At 45.1% G+C, this 23,021-nt stretch overlaps 2 protein-coding genes across 4 annotated transcripts in view; both read left to right on the top strand.

Moving 5' to 3' along the window:
- The window catches only part of PEX7 (peroxisomal biogenesis factor 7), a 50,666-nt gene extending 34,076 nt beyond the window's left edge, over nt 1-16,590 (top strand). The window contains exon 10 of one of the 3 annotated variants that reach the window (XM_042795794.1): nt 16,232-16,590. In XM_042795794.1, coding sequence (XP_042651728.1) covers nt 16,232-16,249 — 18 coding nt within the window. In that variant the 3' untranslated portion in view covers nt 16,250-16,590. Of the gene's footprint in view, nt 1-3,133; nt 4,225-9,905; nt 12,771-16,231 lie in introns of those variants that run through there. The other 2 variants (XM_032983159.2, XM_042795793.1) reach the window with 2 other exon arrangements.
- A 951-nt stretch (nt 16,591-17,541) lies between these two features.
- SLC35D3 (solute carrier family 35 member D3) lies at nt 17,542-22,753 on the top strand. Its single transcript, XM_032983265.2, has 2 exons — nt 17,542-17,977; nt 19,242-22,753. The coding sequence occupies exons 1-2, from the start codon at nt 17,542-17,544 to the stop codon at nt 20,063-20,065; spliced, it is 1,260 nt and encodes a 419-aa protein (XP_032839156.2). The 3' UTR covers nt 20,066-22,753.
- Nucleotides 22,754-23,021: the final 268 nt, after the last annotated feature.

Raw genomic sequence — 23,021 nt, 5'->3', positions numbered from 1 at the left:
AGTATCTTTTACATATCAAGGAAAAACCAGTCTGTACTTTTGAAGAAATGTTCAAAATAGATACTGTGATTAAGTATCTTATCTAGGAATTACAAGACTTTCCTGTGGAACTGATTGGGCTTTGAACAGAATCCATAGGCAGAGGGTAGGTACATGCAGGCAAGCTGTTTTTTGTACAGTATCCTGCCAAGGGGAGGCAACATGTGGTCCCAGGTTGTGAGGGTAAGTATTAGCTAGATGAAACAGAAAACCCTTTTGTGTTTAATTAAGATTCTGATACCTATATTGGTGTATCTGCCTCTACATAAAGTAAGTATTTGTTGAAAGCTTTGCATTTTAATAAATTCAACTGTTTGGTTTGGGGTTTTTTTTCCCACCATAAAGTTGGTGTCAGTGTCGCGGTTTAGGCCTGATTGGCAGCCAACCACAATGCAGCAGCTCTGTCTCCCTTCCCCTCCGGCAATCAGAAGGGACAGAGAGCCAGGCTTGGGGTTCAAGATAAGACTGGGATGGGGAAAAATCCCCCTTTTATGATCACGAGCAAAAGGCAGACTCGTTAGGGGAAATAAAAAAGAACATACATTTATTACAGACACTAACAACACAGAGTAGGACAGTGAGAAGCATTGCCACATCTTGAGAACACCTTCCCCCCACCCCTCCCTTCTTCCCGGGCTCAGCTCTGCTCCCGATACCTCTACTTCCTCCCCCAGTGGCGCAGGGGCAGGGAATGGGGGGTGCAGGCAGTGCTGCTGCTTACTTCATGTTCGGTGAGGGGAGTTTCCGGAACTTGTTCCTCCTGCTCCATCGTGGTCCCCCTCTCACAGGAGACAGTCCTCCACAAACTTTCTCTGACATGAGTGCCTCCCATGGGCCGCAGCGTTCCCCACACTGCTCCGTCGTGTGTCACTAACTTCCTCCGACTGGATTCTCTCCCACGGCTGCAGCCCTTCCCGAGCTGCTCCGGCGTGGGACTCCCCCGCATGCTGCAATCCTCCCAGCGCTGAATTACAGCAGCGGGGCTACCTTTTCCCACGAGACCCTGGCCTTCTTCAGGCACAGAACCTTGATCATCGAGCAGGAGCCACAGGCCATAAATCAGTGTCTGCTCCACCGTAGATCTTCATGGGTGGCGGGGGGGGGCCGTCTCACCACAGGATACAGGGGGGTCTCTGCTCCAGCACACCTCCCCCCTCCTTTCTTCCTCCGTTCCTCCACTGACCTTGGTGTTCATGCAGCTGCAGCGACTCCTCCTCACAAGTCCCACTGCTCGTCACCACGTCCCTTCTTAAATACGTTATCGCAGAGGTGCAGCCGATTGGCTCAGTTTTCCAAACAGAAGTGGAGCTGACGTGGAGCTGGGGGAGCTTCGAGAAGCTTCTCACAGGGGGCTGCCCCGATAGCCCCCTCCCCTGCCACCAAAAAACTCCACCACTCACTCAACCCAGGACAGTCAGGTTCATAGCAATTTCAGACAACTAACAAACAAACTTTCAGGTGCATAGAAATATGTGCATTTTACAATGCAAAGCATTAACAGAAATGATCCTCATGATATTCAGGGTGCTTCCCTGTTAAACTGCAAGTGTTGATGTGAGAGCTTGCGAGGCAGGTTATCTAGGAGAAAATATGCCCAACTCCAGCTTTCAGCCAAAGTAGCTTTGGCACACGCAAGAACAGTGACAAGACCCTATGCACGAAAAATCTTTTAAATTTGTAATGGTGTGCTGTATTAAGAACAGAACAAGACCATTTACCTTGTTCACAGTATTAAGAGTATGCAGTTTTTTAAATCAGACATGAGAGATTTTTCTAAGGTTTGGGGTTAAGAAAAGCAATTAAAGCTTGCTCCTTTCTATATGCACTAGATCAGCATAGGACGTATGCAGAGAATATGAAAATGTTAGTCAGCTATATACTATTCCTCTCTACAGGCTGATAATGCTAGACGATGTATTGGAACTGTACTCTGTAGCTCATCAGAATTCTTATTTCTCTCCTGATATTTACTTTCCTTCTATGTCATCTGTGAATGTTCTGATGAATTAAAATATAATACTCCTTTAAGCCTAGCTCTTACTGGGATTTTTCTGTGCTTACCTACAGCATGTAAGCAAGAACATAACTTCTTTTGGTATTATTTGTGCAGCTTTATTTAAAAGCAGCCTTTTTCTTCTGTTATAGGTTGGCTGTGATATGTCAGTCATGAATTAATTTTAAATGTCTTTTAGGCAATCCATCATTGAAACAGATAAAAAAGTACAGATACTGTGAACATTCATTTCTTGTCTTATGAAATTATTTCAATAAGCATATAAAGAATAGAAAGTACTTATGTACCATGAATTTCTTTAAATCATGGCCAGAAAATACCCAACCCTTTCTGTTGTAGTTCTAAAGCTGTATTTTGCTTGACACAGATGTAAAAAAACCTGAAGCTCTGAATTTGGTCTGAAAACCTTTCTCAGACTACACCTCACATCTGTTCTGAACTCTGTAAAGCAGCCAGTGGAAAGTATAAGTTAATGCTTTCCATTGAGCCAGGCTTGCTGCTGAGAACAGGATTAAGTATCTGATGGGAGCAGGAGAGGAATCTTTCCATTTCTCTGTACTTTTACACTATGAACAATGACATTCCTAAATTGCAAGGATACGTAATTTTCAATGGAAGCGATGGCAAGAGGTATAGTGACTTAGAACACTGGATATGTGAAGAGCACATTAGACATCCATGACATGCTAAATCCTAACAGGACTTCAATGATATACAATACTGAGGAAAATTACTTCGGAAATTACAGTTGTTCTGCATTAAATGAGGATAAACCAAATATCAGTTCTCTAGTCCAAAATCATCTGTTATCTGAATGCATGTTAAGGTCCAGGTTTTAGAATAACATATGTACAACACAAATAGTCATCACTTACGATTTTCTTTTACCGTGGCTGTGTGTGTTTGGATGCTAATCATACTACAAATGGACAGCTAGCTATCTAAATAGCTGTTCATGTCAACATAATTTGGGAGGAAAACTTGTTTTCTCTAGCCCTCTGTGTGGCTGCATCCCCTTGTGTAAACATTGCCCTAGAGTAGGCTAGTTTACATAAAACTTTTTTTTCTTATTTCTTCAAGGCACCTGGATCTCTGGGATATATTGATGCAAGAAAGGGCCTGGCCACAATTCTTCTGTATTGCGTTTGGAGATGGTGAAGGGTGATACAGCAGTGCACACACGTGACACCAGTAATATGGAGACAGTGATAATACCAGTGCAGTACCCGTGAAACTAGTCTTGTGCTCTGTGTTACACTGTCCTTATGATTCAGCTTCCCTGAACCTCTGCTTTCTTTTCCCTAAAGCTGCGGGGTATCACCAGCATGCTGTGCCATACCACAGTCTGCTCCTTCCTTCCACTTCACCAGATGCAGTTAGAACTGAGCAGTGGTGCCTGCTTTGTAGCATTGGTCTGTTAATCCCATGAAACATTGCTGTACTGGTGGTATCAATGACTCTTCTTATGGCAACAGGATCACTAAAATTTTAAAAGCTGTCATTTCTTACTAGTTGGAGGGAGGTCATAGCCAAACTGTGTACGCTTGAGCTGCATCCCCTGAAGGTAACTGAAATCTAGTTGTAAATTCTTCCAGGTTTATGGAGAAATTTATGATCATCTGTCAAGTTTCAATGTACAGGTTTGTTCTGCTACCAGTTTTCTATGTGCAGCTTGTGCAGTGTGCCGCATTAGATATGCCAACACAGCAGGCAGAACAGACAGGAGAGGAGCTGCTGAAGTTGGTTTAACCAGTGTAGCCAGATATAAATGCAGAAGATGTCCTTAGTGAGGCTGGTTTACTATGTATTTTACTGTTCATTTAAATTAATTGTGCACCCTCAACAGGCCCAGAAATGGTGATTGTTTCATATAAAAGTGGAGTTACATCTTGTGGAAATGTACAGGAAAACAGAGACTTTCTCTGCTTTTTTCTTTTGATCATTTGCTCCTATATTTTACGCTTAATTGCCAAGGAACTGATAGCTTCCACCCAGCTGTTGTGGCTATCACACTGCTATAATTATATCACTTCATTTTAATCTCCCCTTATGGTACTTCTCCAGGTTGCTACTAAAGTTATTTAGTTAGTGATCCTTTGAGATAAAAAGATCTTACAGCATCTGTTCTTTTATTTAATTTCAGAGTGGATTTTTGCATGGAAAGTTCAAATTTAACCAGCTGCAAATGTTAAAACAATTTGAACTCCTTTACACAGTTGGAGGAGGTGACATTACTTTCTGCTACTTATTGTATGTCTTTCCCAGACTGTTTAAACTTTCATTGCATAAGTCAAAGCTAGCCATTCATGAGTAATGGTCACTCTTTGCCTCTATCAGCAAAAGTTTCATCCTAAGGTGTTTGGAAAGGTTGCTGTCAGGCATCACAATTCTGTAAAAGCTGCAAGTATATGGAGGGGAATGTGCACTTTAATTTTGATTCTGAAGTACTGGTAGTGGGTGGGAGGTAGCAGTTTCTTAATAAATGTGTTACTTGTGCATTGTATTTGATTCAGTGGCTTACAAATACTTGCTACTTTGTTTCTTTTCTGCGTGATCAGTAGATCTGAGAAGTCCCAGTGAATTGCACTAGTGAAACTCAATGGAAGACAACAGGATTTTGCAGCTGTTACCAAAAATGTTGTTTGGCTTCTGATTATTTGTGATCATATCCTAAAAGGAAAGAACTTAGCTTAACTCTGAGCTGAATGATGAGTTTGAAGATTGGATAGGATCATTAGAAAGCACAGTTTCACTGCATGTAAATTGACTGCATTTGGAGTCACCAAGGTCAGTATCAGCACAGAAAGGCAGTTCTGGTATATCTTCTACAGAACTTACGATTGACTTTACTGACTAAAAACAGTTCTTGGAAGACTGGGGAGATGTCTTTCCCCTTATCTGTAGAGTACAGAGGAGTTGCTACAAATTCTGTGGAGATTCCAAGGATTTCTCTTTAACCCGCAACTCGCATCTCAATTTCCTTTACATCTTACTGATGAAATGCACACTCTTGCATTTAGAAATGTGTAGCACAACTGCTGAGTCGTCGTCTTGTTGCCTGTGTCAGAGCAACAAAAAAAATGTTGAGAGAGCTTCCTGGTTTTTAGATCAGTTCTGTGTGATGTATCTTTCCAATCTGAAAAATAATGCCCCTCAAGTCTTTTATCTTTTCTCTCCTTAAGAAAGAAATGGATTTCCTAAGCAGTATTTGGGACACCTGTTTCTGATAACTGTAGTTTGAACCTGGATCTTTATAAGGACTTCTGGTCCAGGGTTTGTTTTATTCTGTCTTTAGTGGAAATAATAATTCAATCAATGTGTGGGGTTTTTTCAAAAGTAAGTTAAAAAATGATTGATGTTATTGCACATTGAAAATAAAAAGTTTAGATTTACAGACTCCCATCACATCCATTCTCATGTAAAGGCAGGCATCGTGTGCAGTTCACCTCAGCAACCGTTGACCAAACAAAAGGCCACACTAGCGCTTCAGATTTTCTAGTACAAAGTATTGAACGCATTTAAACTCATTCATGATCCATTATGCACTTAACAAACCAGTTTTAATGATCACCTGTGAAAGTAATTTGATGAGTAGCAAACCTAATAGCTTGCTTTATCTCCACTTAATCTCCATCCTACACACTTACCAAGGATGTTCAAGACCCCTCAGGAATACGTAAGGATGATATAAATAGACCATTAAATTCTATATGAAAAGACACATAAGAAACTAAAAGAGGAAGGGAAACACAACATTAATGGAAGCAAAGAACTGAGTAATTTTTCCGCTATCTCTTCTACAGAAAAAAATACAGGTCTTTTTCATTTTATTTGAAAATGGAATGGGATGTAGAAAAGCTGAAAAGAGAAATGGGTCACTCTCAGACACATTTGTATATTATCCTGTGATGACTTATGAGCACTCTGGAAGCTGAGTGGCACCAAGATACTTCTGTAAATACTGATCTAGAGAGGGCTGTACTGTATTCTGATTAAACCCCTTCGTAAAGGGATTACTGAACTTGATGTTTTCATTTGTTCTTTTGAATGCATTTAATCTTGGTTAGGGCTTGGGGGTTTATTACGCCTTCAAATATTAAAAAAAAAAAAAAAAGTTAGCTACTAACTTGGGAGATTTCCCTTGTTTTCTTACTTACTCTGAACAGTAAAAAGGCAGTATGTCATGCAGGTAATTGCACTAGACTGAATGGATTGCCTTTGGGTGCTGGAAAAGGTCTGAGTCTATGGCAAATCAAGATGATTGTGATGAACGGGAAACAGAGGGCCTGCCAGAGGAGTAAATCAGTTAGTGAGTCAATGGAAATGGCTTTGATAAATTAATGGATGTTAATATTAAATCAGTTGGTGGGAAACATTGTTATACTCTGGGACAAGGATAAACACTTAAATAAAACACAGGGTAGCTGTTTCATTTGAATTAAACTATGATTTTCTAGTCAAGCAATCAGCTTCCTGTGATGACTTCAGTTTTTCATTTGTTTGCTTGCTTTTTGGCTTCACTTGAAGGAAAATACAGTGATCCCCATTTTATATATTTCAGATAAACTTGCTTAAGTCTCTACTGGCTGGTAATTTGTCATGATGTTTTTTCCACAGCACGGTACCCCTAGCATATATGCTAGTACTGCAACTTTGCTACTGAAATGAAAGCATTAGAGACAAGTAGTAAATGTCATTTTGTTAGACTGCATTTGTTCCATATAGCTTTAGTTATAATTAAAATTACCAACTTTAGAATGCTTTTTCTGTTTGCATTATTTCCTGATATGATTTACCAGTCAGTGTAAGGTAGAATGTTCTTGGTTTACAGTTAAGGTCTAGTTATTCTCCTTTTCTCTGCAATTTCTGATAATTAAAAGTTGCTATATTAGAATTGTATTCTATAGTTACAAGAGCAATTTGGTATTCATAAATGATAATAAAAATTGCATGGCATACAGGTGTCCAAATTTTTCAGTAGTATAAGGATATTATAATTTGTATAGTTCTTTGCAACTGAAATAAACTGTCTTCTACTCTGTTTGCATCTCAGCTTAAAAAACAAAAATGTAAATCATTCACCTTCTAAATATGGAAATCAGTGAGATTTGTTTCAATCTGAGAGTAAAATTTGTCCCCAGGACAGTGGACATTTTCACAGAAAGACAAACCTCCATGCCTTTGTCTTCTTAATGTCAAGGACTTTTATTAGGTATGCAAATAATGTGTGAGTCCCTTTTCAGTTTTCCTTTGTCATTCATGCTACCACAGGAGGATCTTCTCTGCCTGTTTGTATCATCATCTCATTGATCAAAATATAAACCCTAGGAACTTGTGGCTTTTTTTATGCCGTACTTATTTACTGTGGTGTGCCGGATCAGCCCTCATCCCAGTGGAATTCCTGCTGCTATTTGAATGTTTAAATTAAGTAGCATGTTTTATTAAAAAAAAAAAAAAAAAAAGGCAAAAGTGCTCTAAGTGTGTATTAAAAAGTTCATATGTCATATGAGAACTGACAGTTCTAAATACTTTTAAAGCAGATACATTCAACAGTCTATGTTCCACTCTTCGGGGGAAAAGCATACAGTGCTTATAGACAGGTCATAAGGAAAAAGGCAAAATGAAAGGAGAAGACATTTTGTAAACTGATGCAGTAGCTGCATGAACAGTCACTTCTCTTTATGCCAGGGTTCATTCTAGTCATTTGTATTTGAGGCAGTGGTGATCTATGAGATACTGCAAAGGGGCATGTAGCAGCTGTCCATCAGTTAATGCTGGCTGCTGTGCTGTTGGCTTACAGTTATCCCCTTTCTCTTACAGTCTTGGCTGTATTCTCTAGAAAGTATTATGGAGAAATGGTAATGCTGTTGCATTTTGTAATGCTGTTCCATGCTGTAGTGTCCCAGTTTCCCATACATAGCTGTTTGCTGTTCTTTGCATGTGTATTTGCAACAAGGTTTCTGATAGCAGTATTCCATTATAGACTTCCTGCTGCACAAGAGAACTTGATACACTGTTATTTGCTATAGCTATTATTTTCCTTTTGTTTGCTGGTTATGTTTTGATCTTTCATGTGCTATCATTAAGTCAATGAGTTGGGCAAATTACCGTAAGTGATCCTTTTCAAACTCCCTTTTAATATCCCGTTTATTTTTAGTGTTGCTAGATTGAATGGTTCTGTAACTATATTTGTTCAGAGGCTACTTCAAGGATGCTAATTATATTGATAACAGGTGGGAATTCCCATGGGATTTTTTCCAAATGTTATCTCAGTTTCTTGTTTCTTTGTGGAAGTAGAAAGTGTTGACCATAGAAATACAGATATTGATCCAGAGCTGTGGAGAATATAAAAAAAAAAAAAAAAAAAACCAAAAAAAAAACCCTGGTTTATGTGATTGCCAGTTTCTACATAGCATTTAGTGGAGAACTCAAATTTTCTTTTTGGTATGATTTGGGGGACTGCAATGCAGCAGAACATTGTATTACACAAAGCTCTATTATGTCGTATGAATAGAGAGACACATTGTCAAGAGATTTTTGGATCCATTTAGATGTATATGGAAAGCACTTCAAATAACTAAGTAGAACCAGCTAAGGAAGCAATAAAAATGAATAATAGTGCAGTATAGTAAACACAAAATGGGCTAATTATAGTCTGAAATCAAATATTGAAGTTGGATTTCCAAATTTTTAGTGTGCAGCTGTTCATTTTGGCTCTAGAAGAGAACAAGAATTGCAGTCTGCAGCAGAAGGAAGCTTGTTGTGCACAGGATCCAATACTGTATCCTTTGTGTTCCCAACTGGAAAGGACATTGTAACGATAGTGCAAGATGGATTCAGCCAGATTCACTGGCATATATTTATGGGGCTCATCAGCTTTTTCTCTTTAGCTCTCCTCTTACTTCTTCCCTTTGCCTTAGTTCTTGTCTCCCACAATATTTCATGATATTATAGGTCATCTACTTGAGTAATTGTCAGTGTGGCTAACCCTTTCACTTTGTTACAGGCTCTAAAGTGCATTATCAAATAATTTTCAAACCTAAAACATTCTATAGTCATCTTCTGTAGAATCTTATTCTGGTTTTCTGATTTTAGGTTCAAGCCTGTATCTAAAATAGGGCTTGGGGCTTGCAGTTCAGAATAGTTTCAGTTATACTGGAATCAATTGCTGTTTGTAAGATGCCACTGGCAAGAGTGGCATCACTCTTCATCGGTCTAGCGGAGTCTGGGTAGTGCTTGAAGCAACACCACCACCCCCAATTCTGATTGCTCAGCAAATAAACATCTCTCTGCTCAACAAAAGACAATACAGTGATCTCAGAGCTTATCAGTGTGAGACTGAAGTTTTGGCTTCATTCTTCAAGAAACTTCCTGCGTCATTTTAGTCAACTTCTTTGTTTTTCTATTCCTTAGCTCTCCACTAGGAAAAAGTCTATAATGGTTTTCCATACCTGCAAGTATAAGAAAGTTGTCCAGATCTGATCATGAAGTGTTTAGATATCAAGTTAAAAGAGTCTTGAGACCCTGTAAAGAGAAGAAACACCACAAGGTCTGGACTTTATCGGTGTCCGTCCTTCATTTCATTCTCAGTTACGTTCTTTAGCTTATTTGGAACACCCAATTGAAACCCAAAGGTTTCCCTGCTTTCCTTATGGAGAGTATGAAAAACAGGAGATTGTTAATTTTAAAGTTAAGACAAAGTCTTAAAGAACAGAGCCAAGTGCATTATTATATAATTTTGAAGCATTGTAAATCAGAGTACCAACCAGCATTGACTTCTTCTAAGTTCCATCTGTACTTTTGTAAAAATGACACTTATGAAAGATCTAAATAGATTTTGTTTGCTTTGTAGGTGGTGGATTGCGCTTGGGACGAGCTAGTCAAGATCTACACACCATCGTGTCTGGCAGTTCCTGTCTAGAGAAGATGACACATCGGGAACCTTTCTCTCTTCCCCCCACAATCAGACTTGTGCTAAAGTGTCAACTGTGTCACTCATCTTAGTGTCTCGTTTTAAGTAAAACTCTCCTTGAATGGAGTGTTGTGCACTTAAGCATATGGAGATTTTAGGGCTTGGTTTACTGTGCAGGTAGTACTTGAGCCAGCAAATCCTTAAACAGCAGCTGAATGGCCGAAGAGTGTCTGTAGCAGATAGGAGCTGGTGTCTTCAAAGTAGAATCACCAACAGAGTTTTGTGATCTGTCTGGCTAATGATGACAGCAGAGGCCTGAATCTTCTTCATCCCTATAAAGAATAAAAGTAACTGGCAGTGTATTTTGAGATAACGTCACTGCAGAAAAGAAAAAAGTGGCTTTTCACTGTAAAGTACTGTAACGTCAACTGAGGTTTTTATCACTTGGATGCATTTATATTTATATGTTTTGCTGTGACTCGTGTTGCATTATTTTCTTGTGCAATATGACAAATACTCTTGATAGACAGTAAATGTCATAGATTATAGCCAGCTGATTCGTTTGACCTTTTTGATTGCTGCTTGACAAAGACGGTAAAGATTATTTTAATACATTTTTTTCTTTTAGATCTCCTTCAGTAAAAGAGTTGATGAAGTCATGCAGAAAGATGCTCTGATGATAGAGAAAATGCTTAGGAAAAAATGAAATCTATACAACACTAATTGGATCACAATCCTCAAGAATTAGAGATAGGATAACCATCTCTTCTATTAGACTTGTCTTCTATTTTCACTTAGAAAGTTTTTCCAAGAGATAGAAGAGAAATGAGGCCATATTCAGTGTTTCTGGACCTCTGACAGCCTGGCCAAAGTGAGAGCTGATGTCCAGACCAGTTGAACCTGCATACATGCAGATTAACTGCATGACATAAGCATAGCAGATCCAGTATGGCCAAGCTATTATACTTAACAAGAATATGCCCAACATGCGATAGATATGTTTGGTACTTTGCATACCCACTTTGACTCCTCAGCCCACTTGCTGCTATTTTTGTCTGAGTTTTTCTGGGGCAAGTAGAGATGTTCAGTTTTTATGCTTCTCCAGTCTCCTTTGAATACTCTTTCAGGATCCAACTGTGATACTCCTGCAGTTCTCATTGGTATACGATAGGCTTCTCTCCTGGTTTCCTGCTAGCCTACTTTTTTTAACCTTCTTAAAGTTGTTCTCCCTTCTGCTGTTACCCCATATCAATAGTCTTTACCATCAAAAGACTCTTTGAAGATCTTTGGTCACATTTTCATAGCCTCCTGATAATGAATGCTGTACACTTCTGGGTTGCACCACTCATATATCAAGCAATAGCAGACACTGCCAGATCTCCTGGATGCTTTGAAGAAATGAAAGAAATAATTCAGCAGAGCTAAGACCTGCAAGTTGTAAGGAAAGAATGATTGTGCTATCTTGGAGAAAGAGCCAGGGAACTAGCAGGTAGCCACAGGGAGATACAGGTACGTTGATTTGGTGTTAGGGCAAGACAGAAAGAGACCGTCTTCTGCAACGTAAGAATCTAGATGCCGATATGATCTTTTCTTTTTCTGGGTCAGTGCAAACTGACCCCAGAACGCCATCTTCTCAAGCTGAATTAACAACAAGTAGATTTTCATGTGACTGTGTTGCACCGAATTCTAAATGTTTACTGCACTTTAATTCTGTGTGCTGAGGAATGATGCAACGATAAAGCTGTGCTGCACACAGCTTTCAGCAATACCATGGGCCATAAAATCTAATTTTAGGCATTAAAATTGATTATTTCAACTTTAATAGTTATTCCACTCTTCTGCTTTGTCTCTGTTCTCTGCTAAGACCACAAGTTACCTGTCTGAGTGGAACGTTTTGGTGGTGGTTATGTATTTTATATGTGTGTCTCTTGGGGGGAGGAAAGGAGGGGGTTATTCCAGAATGGTGCCATAGCCTGTCAGTTGGAAAGGCAAATTTAGAATACGTAGCACGGGGTAGGGGGGAAATAAGGAATCCTGAACACGCACACTCAACATGTGGATTAAACCTTTTCTTAACTGCCTTCTCTCCCCTCATGTCCTGATCAGCCTCAGTGCTGAGAGTTGCTGCGTCCGGATTTAATTCTCTTAAAAAATGAGCGCATCCAGAAGATGCACATAGTAAATAGAAACTGTGGCCTTTAGTCTTCCTGTGTGATCTTTGAATGGAGACAATGTGCTATAGCATTTCTGCACTGTAACAGAAAAAACAGTCTGGCAATAGTTGTTGTTGATTCTTAATTCTCAGGGAATGTTTGCCGTAATTGTTTTAAAGTACTGTTTATTTTATGACCACAATACTAGCTTCTGATTGTTTTTTGTTTACTGAAACAGACCTTTAATGACAACAATCTTAAAGATGTATTCTACTTTTGAACTTGCTCCTGTGGAAGATTTTGTTTTATGGCAGCCCATAGGTTTCTCCTTGGTTCAAGAAACATGCTGATTAACGATGTTCTAAAGGAGTGGATTTGCTGTTCTGCAATGCTATTAAATTAATTGCATACAGTGTATTTGGCTACACTCTTGTATTCACATCCCCAGTTAAGAAACATTGATCAAAAAGTAAATGCAGTGAAAGACACTGAGAGTATCTTTAAAGGGTATCATAATCATGGTTTATATCTTGTATGAATACTGGGTCAGTCGTGTTCTTCCTCTGTACTTTTAGAGACCGTACTTTATGCAGATTTGCCAAGCTGTATGTCCCATCAAGTCTGCTTTTTGATAAAGGAAACCTATTTTAAATGTTTCTTTGTGTCTGCTTGTGCTGACTGCATGTCAGTGATGAAGTGATGTCTTTCTTCGAGCCAAGTACAGTGCTGGCCTCAAAATTTGCTGCATAGGCACAGGCGTACCAGGCCGTTCAGTAGTACTGCTCAGTTTTGAATGTGCTTAGGGTCATGTGATGGGGAACAGATGTAACTCTGCACAACATCGCATGGTTGCATTAGACCCTAATTAAAGCAAACTGTCCATTAAACATTTTATATAGATCTTTACTGTTTTCATCCAAGAAACCTTCTAAAACAACGATGCCCTTAACTAATTTGCTCCACTTTTTTTTTCTTCTCACCCATGTCATTATACCTAGGTGAAATGCAGAACTGAGCATTGTTTGCATCAAAGGATTAGAGTTAAGGCATCATAATTATCTCATTAGTGTAAGGAACCATGGAGGTCTTCATTACTGTGGTCTGTGTCCCACTGCTAGGTCAAAATTTTGTAACAGTCAACTTATGACCTGAGCACTCACTGCTCTCCCTGGACACAAGGCAGCTAGTGTGAGTGAAGTATCTTCACTGCAGTGTCACTTCAGATCATATGTGTCTGTTGCTTTATCCAGCTCCTTCCCAGTGACGTGCAGAAGACCTCGTCTTTTCTGAGTGTGGAGTGGTGGAGAGGCAGTGGGAGACTAGTGCTGGGCCTGGCCTGAATCCATGCTGAGAAAGGGGTGGCTTGGCAAGGAACAGCACCTTCCCCTCTGCCTGCCCTTGCTAAGTATAGACAAGACTAGAATTAGGAGTACCGGGACAGATGTTGCAAGAGAAGCTGGCCTTGCAACACAGGTGAGTTCCAGGAGATAGGATATGGTACTTGGGGCACGGACACTTGAGTTCCCAAACTTAGCATTGGTGTGTCCTCACCTTGAGCACTGTGAGCAGTTCTGGGCCCCACGAGTTAAGAAGGGTGCGAAGGTCCTTGAATGTATCCAAAGGAGGGCAATAAAGGTGGTGAAGGGACTGGAAGGCATGTCCTGGGAGGAGCGGCTGAGGACTTGGGGCTTGTCTAGTTTGGAGAGATGGAGGCTGAGGGGCGACCTCATTGCTCTCTGCAGCTCCCTGAGGAGAGGAGTTGGGGAGGGAGATGCAGATCTCTTCTCCCTGGGATCCAGTGATAGGACCTGTGGGAATGGTTCAGAGCTGCATCCATCAGGGGAGGTTTAGACTGAATGTTTGGAAGCATTTCTTTACTGAGAGGAGGTCGATGCCCCAAGCCTGTCAGTATTTAAGAGGTATTTGGAAAATGCCCTTAATAACATGCTTTAACTTTTGGCCAGCCCTGAATTAGTCAGGCAGTTGGACTAGATAGTCATTGTAGGTCCCTTCCAACTGAACTATTCTGTTCTGTTCCATTCCAGTTTGTATCCCTCTGATACGCTTGTTTTTCTGTTTCAATCAGGGAAGTATTTAGCCCCCCAACGCAGACTTGCAGCCTGATCCTCTGCTGTGTCCGAGACTCACTTCTCCAGTGATAATTTCACTGGTGAGGGGACAAAACTGTTTCTTCCAGAGATTTTTCTTAGGTAGAGTCCCATTTACTATAGTACTTCCAGAAAGCACGATTAGATTATTTTCCATCTGCACTTATTTGGCTGAAGGAGCCTTTTTTCTCTCCCATGCGCAAACACTGTCACAGTGATCCACGTGTTCCTTTAAATTGTGCTGTGTGGGGGCTTGGGATGAGTCCAAATGGAGGCTGGTGTAAATGCATTGGCACAGTTCTTCAGTGGATTTTTGAAGCCAGACACTTGGTTTCCAGTAAGTTTAAATGAGAGTTTCAACCTTTTGATGCCTTAATATTTCAGGCCACTTCACTGTGAGTTTACATTTTATGCTGCAGTCCAGCCTCTGGAGTGGGTGAAGTCCCCCGAGGTGGAGCGCCACATGACACCAGGGAAGTGACCACAACTGACGTGTCACTTTGCCTGAAAACTTCTGGGGTTTGGTGCATGCTTTCTTCCCACCCTGACTGAGCAGAGAGTAAACTTCTAAGTACCCTGATTGTGCCCATGGCTTTCGTGACTGAGGTAACCAGAGAAATTGTTAGGTACTACTCTCACCTTCTAAAAAGAAGCAGACACAGAGTCCTTTCCCTCCCACCCCCACCAAGTGTTTTAATATTTCAATCAGTGGAGTTTTTAATCAATAGAAATATAAGTACTCAAATATTAAAACTGAAGATTTGCATGTAAAAAGAAAATGAAAATACAACTGCCTTGGTAAGAACCAGAAAGAGAATAAAATGGAAAATAAACTGTTGTGAAAAATAAAGTCAGAAGGGAAAAAGCCCATTTAAAATTATAGATGTCAGGAGAATCCTCATATAGATTCTGTAAAGATGAAGAGGAGAGGTGAAGGAGGAAAAGAGAGGCTGCAGTTTTGAGTCAGGCGAGTACTGTAGTCGTCCTTACAAAGTCAGTGTTGTTCTTGCATTGATGTCAGGCTCTGTAATGGCAATGGGGAAAGGAAGGAAAGTAAGAAAAAGCCAGGCAAGAAAGAGGGAGTGAAAACAGCAGCTTTTCTCAAAAAGATTAATAAATTGAAGATTGAATAATAAAAGGCAGGCAAGCTGGAGAGAGCCTCTGGTGAGAAAGAATATTTAACCAGGAACATATGTCCAAAAGTAGCAGGAAGCACTGCTGTGTCTGCATCAGTGGCAGGCAGCCGGCAGCGGCTGCTGGCCCCACACGAGCGTGGCTGATGGCACTGAAGTGCAAGGTGGACTTGCGCTCCGCTCCCGGCTCCTGGAAGCAGACTGCAGGTTAGATTGCCAAGCCTCGCTTCTGTCTCCACCCACACGTTTACCCCGAAGGCTGAAAAAAAAAAGAAGTTCCTTTAGTTTTTGCTTAGAGAATATTATTTCTCTTCTGGTTTACCTCTGTTGTTTAATTTCAATAGTACTCATGGTTCCCTTTCATTCCCAATTGCATCTTCTGACACTCATACCTTAATGTGTACCTCTGTTTCATTTTATAAACCTTGCTCTGCCTGCCTTCTCTGCCTGTACCAGCTCGGCTGCTAGCTGTAACCCAGGAAACCTGTAACGCACCCTCTTTGGTGCGACTGATCCCCGAGACCACCGAGAGCCCCTTGCTGCACCCAGCGATGCTCCTGGGCGCACACGGCTTCTCTTGGCTCAGATGAAGAGCCGGGTGCTGCAGGTCCGGTGTGTTTTTCCTGCTGCTCCCCTGTACTAGCGTGGTCATTCCGTGCCCCACTGGCTTGTGTGGCACTCCTAATGACTACCCTGCCCTCGCCGAGAGGTGTTGGCATCACCACCCCTTCCCTGCGGTTGCTACAGGTCTCACCCAAACACCGAGCCGTGCAAGAGTTTCCAGTGAAAGAAGCATAGCTGGGAGCTGGGTACGTCTGGTGAGGTCTGTGAACAGAACTAAGGCTGAAATGTAACATTTTTTTTTTCTGCAGAAATCACACAGAAAATAGTTGTGCCTTTTTGATGCTGCTGAAATGCGTGCTGTGCCTGTGCTACACTCCGTACAAGCCCACCAGAACTGGCAGTCCCTGTCAGGATCTCGCCCGCTCTTTTTATGGTATGTCTTCAAAAAGCGAGCTTTGGGTGTCAAGTGTGCCATTTCCCCCCCAGGCTGGTTCTTTCTAATACCGTTCCTGTGGAGAAGGGGGGGAGGCTGATTTTGTTTAAAATAAAGAATAACTTTGCTAATCTCATATTGATGGGTGAAAGGTCGTCTAACTGCTAATGAGAGAGACCTTACACGTATGATGTTAAAAGAAGGCTCAAGGTTATAAAGCGACTCCAAATAAAAGTACAGTTTTTCGTTCCCTTATTGCCTGACACTGCAGGAGAGGGGTAGAGGACTGGCTGTCCGAGAACCGCTCTTGCTGTTCCTTAGAGTCACGGTGATCTGTTGCAGTCTCCCGTTAAAACCTTCACCTGGCAAACCGAGGGAAGGGATTAGCTTATTTAAACTTTACCAGGCTTTAAAACATCCCTTGGGAAGACTCAGCGTGGTTACCAATTTTCAGTGGCTTTCCAAGGAAAGTCTCCCTGCCAGGAACACAGGTCCTCCCGGCTTTCTTAGCAGCGGGTCCCACCTCTCCGCCCTTCCCCACCCGAGAAGGGGCTCCCTTTGGCGGGCCGGGGGCGGCCGGGACCCCGACGCGGGGGAGTGGGGGGCTGCGGAAAGGATGCCGCCGCTCGGCTCGGTGGATGCTTTTTCCACCGTCCGCTTTGGGGGAGAGAAAAACGGTACCGCCCCGCTTGTGCACGCGTGGGCGGGGGGTGGTGGTGGTGGGGGGGGTTCGCACTGACCTCCCCGCTCCGTGAGACGTGGGGTTTCCTACGGGTCTCCCGCGGTTTTTTTCGGGCGGGTCGCGCTCCGCCGCCACGCAGCCGGCGCCCCGCGTGTGTCCATCTCCACCCCACACCCCCCCCGCGCTCCGGGGGGGGGGGGGGCACGACACCGAAAAGCGGCGGCGGAGACGCATCGGGAACGGCGGGAGAGGGGGACACACACACACACACACACGGGGGACGGCGGCGGGGAGGGGACAGGAGGGACGGGGGCGGCGGGAGGAGGGGGACACACACACACACACGCGCGTCTTTCCTCCGCCCGCCCCCTGCCTCCGCCCGTCCCCCCCCCGCGCCCCCCCACCGCCGCCCCCCCCACCGCCCCCCCCCCACCGCCGCGGCGGCGGGTGGCCGGGCGGGCGGCAGTGCCGCGGTCCCGGCGGCGGGGCCGGGCGGCGGGAGGATGTGCCGGTGGCGGGGCCGGGCGCGGGGGGTGGCGGTGGCGGTGGCGCACGGGCTGTGCTCGGGCTCGCTGAACATCCTGCTGAAGTTCCTGCTGGCCCGCTACCACTTCGCCTTCCTGACGCTGCTGCAGTGCCTGAGCAGCGCGGCGGCGGCGCTGGGGCTGGAGGCGCTGCGGCGGCGGGGGCTGGCGGCGCTGCCGCCCTTCGGGCCCCGCCTGGCGCGCCCCTTCGCCGCCGTGGCCGCCCTGGCCACGCTGCAGTCCACCCTCACCCTCTGGTCGCTGCGCGGCCTCAGCCTCCCCATGTACGTCGTCTTCAAGCGCTGCCTGCCCCTCGTCACCCTCCTCACCGGAGCCCTGGTGCTCCGCGACGGCATGCCCTCGCCCGGCGTCCTCGTCGCCGTCCTCATCACCACCTGCGGCGCCGCGCTGGCCGGTGAGTGCGGGGCGGGACGGGACGGGACCGCGGGGCGGGACGTGGCGGGACGTGGCGGGACGTGGCGGGACGGGACGGGACGGGACGGGACGGCGGGGCGCCCCGACGGCCGCGCCGCATCCGCAGCGGCACCCCCCGCCGCTCCGGCTGCGCTCCGCGGCGGGAAGGGGGAGGGCAGCGGCAGCGCGGGCCGAGCGGGGTGGGTGGGGGGAAAGGTGCGAGGATCTGGGGGGGCACGGAAGCTCGGGTGGGACAGCTGCAACCCCGCTGTGGCGGGCGCAACCTCACCGGGGGGGGTAGGGGGGGTGGGGGGGTGAGGTGCGACCTTGCGGGGTGGCCGCAGCCCCGCTGTGACCGGGGCGATCTTACAGGGCACGGTGCAACCTGACAGAGATAGGTGCCTCCTCACGGGGATCGGTGCAAACCTATAGAAGTAGGTGCAGCCTTTTGGGAGTAAGTGCAACCTTGTTGCAGCCCTGGTAGGGAAGGTGCAACGCTACGGAGGGAGGTGTGGTCTTATGAGGGGGTGAGTGCAACCGTACAGGGGTACCTGTAATCTTCTGGGGGCAACCGCAACCCCCACGGGGGTAAATCCAACCTTACAGGGACAGGTGCAAGCTTAGAGGTCTGCTGCAACCCTATGGGGCCAGGGGCCCTACCTGCGTTGATTTGCCCCCGAGGTGTAGGTGGGATGGGAGGCAAAGCTGGCTCTCTGTAGCCCAGCGACGCTCCTGGGCTGGGGGGCCCCAAGGGAACAGAGCACGGGTGATGAGAAGGTTAATCGGCAAAGGAGCCTGACAGGGGACCAGAGGGAGGCTCTCGCTGCAGGGACCCCGCACGGCTTGGCCTTGCTGGGGGATCAGGAGGGCAGAAGGAGGGCTGGGGGGGTTGGAGGGGGGCAGCCCGGCCAGCCGGAGCTGACATGCACCCGCGCTGGCAAGAGGATGCCCAGGGTTGCCGTGTGTACCTGCGATTTCAGCTGCAAATCTCCCGTAGCGTCTTCACAAAAGGGCGAATGCAATCTGATTTTGGCTGCAGGATTTAGGGGCAGCATGAAGAAAAAGCCAAGATCTATCTCTGGGGAGGTAAGTGTGTCCAGCCTTGGGACAAACATAACAAATCCTAGGTGTTAGGGAAAGTGCACTGGTACCTATTGCCTAAATATGCTTCCCCCCTGCTCCGCCCGTCCCAGCCCCAAACTGTGCTCTTTTTCTGTCTCTCATGCGAAAACCACGCTTGTTTCCTTATGTGACTCTCCCGACAGGAGCTGGTGACCTGACTGGGGATGCTATGGGCTATGTGACAGGCGTGCTGGCCGTGCTGATACATGCTGCCTACCTGGTGCTCATTCAGAAGACCAGTGTAGATAGTGAATATGGACCCCTGACCGCTCAGTATGCCATCGCTGTCTCAGCCACCCCTTTTCTCATCATCTGCTCCTTTGCCAGCATGGATTCCATCAACGTCTGGTCCTTCCCGGGGTGGAAGGACCCTGCCATGGTATGCATCTTCATTGCTTGTGTCCTGATTAGCTGTGCCATGAACTTTACCACCCTTCACTGCACTTACATTAACTCAGCTGTGACCACCAGCTTCGTAGGGGTGGTGAAGAGCATAGCAACCATCACGGTGGGCATGGTGGCATTCAATGATGTGGAGCCCACAAAGTTATTTATAGCCGGGGTTGTGGTCAACACCTTGGGGTCTGTCATTTACTGCGTGGCCAAGTACATTGAGACCAGACGGCAGAGCAATTACGAGGACCTGGAGAAAGAAGCTAGAGAGGAGGAGGGGAGAAGGCAGGCTGGGGACCAAGCACTGTTTGCGATGGAGGCAATTTCCCAGGAGAAGGGGGCTGAGGAAGCAACAGTGGAAGGATCGGCCACGGGGGACAGCGGAGAGGAAGAGAAGGACGGCACTGAGAAACCTGCCAAGGGACAGGCAGCCCACGGAAAAGCCACCGGCACACAAGGAGTGAACAGGAGCTCGCTGAAGGATGCCTATCTTGGAGTATGGAGGTTGGTGAGGGGTGCTAATTATATAAAGAAGGATTACTTGATAGAAAATGAAGAGCTACCAAACCCTTAAAAAGCAGGTTTGAAAACCTGTTGCTTGAGGACAGACACCTGGTTCTCTGTACAGGGGGAAAGGCAGAGCATACATTTCCACATCAACGCTGGCAAATCCAAATCATGTAGGATGACTTTACCTCATTGTCAAAAAACAAAAGGTCAGAGTTTGCTCATGCTTTGGGCTTGCTTTCATCTGCTTTCAGTACATCAGTGTAGACCCACCACAGCTAAAGGTGCCAGTTCCTCTGCTGTGGACACGGAGAGAGTTGGGCAATGGGAAGCCACGGGGCGCTTGCCCAGCAGCCTGGGCTATGAGGGACATCAGTACCATTGGGTCAGTCGGCAGTGCCAGTGACACGGCGGTGGCCTGTAGCTTAGCTTGTGTCTGGAGCCTTGTGATTTTAACAGCATTCGGAAGCTGTCGATGTGCTTCCGTATCTGTATCCATCCAATTATAGGTACTCTATATAAATATATTCCTACAATATATAAGCTCCTATTAACTGTACTTTTATGCGCTCCTCTCTGTCAATCCACTTGCAACAGAGCTAGAGATTGCGCCACTTCAATTATATTGGTGTAAAATCACCCTCTTAACTGAAGAATTGAAACTCTCCCTAATTCTGTGGCCAGGCTGGGCCTTGGACCTGGTTTACATTGGGTGGTTTGTCTCTTCAGTAGAAATACTTTAGTCTTGCGGTGGTGTCCATGAGAGCAGAACCAGATCTGAACTTTCGAGGAGCTTTGCTTAGCAAAAGAAGGATGTTTTTCTATGAGCTTTAACTACATGTAGTGTTGGGAATACTAACTTGACCCAAATAAAAGTTTGGAAATGTTGGTATGTATTGATTTGATTTGGGAGGGCTATAAAAAAATTAGGGAGAAAGCGTGTGGCTTGTGCTATCCCCTCCTTGTACCCTAAAGTTGGGTGAATCAGAGCCTGGACTGGAACCCAGGTGTCCTCCTCATCTCCCTCTCTCGGAAGTCCAGGCTGGCAGCAGACCCGGGGACAACACCTCTCCGGGGTTCCCAGGGGTGCTTTTGCAGGACAGGTTGGCGATGTCCCGGCCGTGCGCGGGGACGCGGCTCGGCACGTACCAGCCCTCACTGTCCCCGCGCTGCGGTGCCGGGTGGAAGGAAGCGCCGGCGGGCGGGCGAGGAGCTGCCGTCGGCTCCGGCTCAGCCCCTGGCCGAGCGCTCGTGGGCTGGGAGGGATGCTCGGCGCACCCGGCCCCGAGACGGCCGGGGCTTTGGTGGAAGCCGCTCCCCTGAGCCCACCCAGACTGTCCCCGCGGGCTGCGGGGGGCAGAGCTGCCTCTCCCCCCCGGCCGCTCCAGCCGCTTCCCCCCGGGGAAACATGCCCTCCAGTGAGGCCAACATTGAATATGCTAATATTTTGTACTACATACGTTTAGTGGGAAAGACTGGGGAAACAAGCGTTGGAGTATTTCTTAGCCCTGGGTTACCCTTTTGGTAGGTGGGGGTCCATGGGTCAAACCTCTGCTCAGAACCAGGCAGAGGAGAGATTTGACTCTGAGCCTTCCTCATCCCAAAAGGGTGCCCCAGCCATCGGGCCATCTTGACCACAGATTGAAACAAGTTGTTATTGCCTCCTGAAAAAATAAACCAAGTTGTTTATTGTTGTTGCTGTTATTATTGTTATTATTATTAGTTATTAAGACATTGAACTGAAAATCAATTATTTCCACAGCCCTAATTAAGCAGTGCCTAGCCCAATGCCTTCTCAAGCCAAGCAGGCAGCATTAGCCTCACAGAGCATTCAGCACTGAAATCCAAAATGAGCAATTCACCCAGCAGGGAATATTTGCAAAACTGATCTCTGTGGGAGCTTTAGATTCTTGTCAACAAATGCAGGCAGAGGCATTGGGTGCAACAGTGGTTTTTGAGTGAGTGCAGAAGTTGGGTGACCTGTGAACAACAAGAGATTCTGGCTATATGCCGAAATGTAACGTTTACTTTCTGCTCAAGCTCCGTACAGCATCTTTTGCAAAAAAAAAAAAAAAAAAAAAAAAAAAAAAAAAAAAAAAAAAAAAAGCACTATTGTTTATAGGCTAATACAATAGGGGTTTTGTTAGTTTTTCAAATGCATCCTAGACTAAAGAAGCTTGTGCCTCTGACTTACATTTGCTGTATTACTGAAATCGTTATGATATCGAACTGCATTGTAATCGTACAGATGGCTGGGGAGAAACCCACATTTCTGATCTGTCCTCACTGTGCTCAGTGGTTTCTGCCCACAAGAAAAGTGGATCTTTTTACCACCTGGATGCCAGTCCTAGACCCTGTAGCGTACACTCCGTGTTTGGCACTTGCTGTAGAAAGCTCTCCCCCTGGACTCTTGCTGCAGGACTTTTTCCTGGGAGAGTTCAATGTATTGCTGCTTACTGTTGTTGATGTGTTAGTAGAAACTTGCGGAAATTCAAACAGTTTTAACTGTTAAAAAAGCTGCTGTTACGATGTTGTACATTTGCATGTATAGTCGAAATGTGATTATATTGTATTCTGTTTATACCTGTAAATTCCCTAAATGAAAATGGGAATTTGGCAAATGCAATCCACTTTTTCAGTAAAAGAGACTGTCACACAATAAAATAAAAATATTGCCTCGTGCTGAGGTATTTTAATAGCATCAGTGGAAGACTGCAGAATGAGATGTGGGAATAAAATGCACTGCTTTCCAAAAGCCTTCTGGTTTTCATATTGTTGCTACTCTGGGGTGCTCATTTTTGGTTTATTTGTTGTTATTCTTGTGCCTTTACACTGTCCAAGTTTCCTCAGCATGTGACTGCACACTATAAATACTGTCATGGACAGAGGGACTGAGGGCAGACAAAGAAACACAGGAATCTGAAGTGGCCAAGTCCTCTGTACAGTTTGAAGTATTATCTGTGGTTCTCAGCAGTGATTTCTTTGGTTATATATTTAAGATGGTTTAGCATCACTAGTGTAAC

Source organism: Tyto alba, unplaced genomic scaffold (assembly GCF_018691265.1).
Source record: "Tyto alba isolate M040663 unplaced genomic scaffold, T.alba_DEE_v4.0 Super-Scaffold_22, whole genome shotgun sequence".
NCBI lineage: Eukaryota > Metazoa > Chordata > Aves > Strigiformes > Tytonidae > Tyto > Tyto alba.
This window is presented reverse-complemented; position numbering and strand designations above follow the sequence as displayed.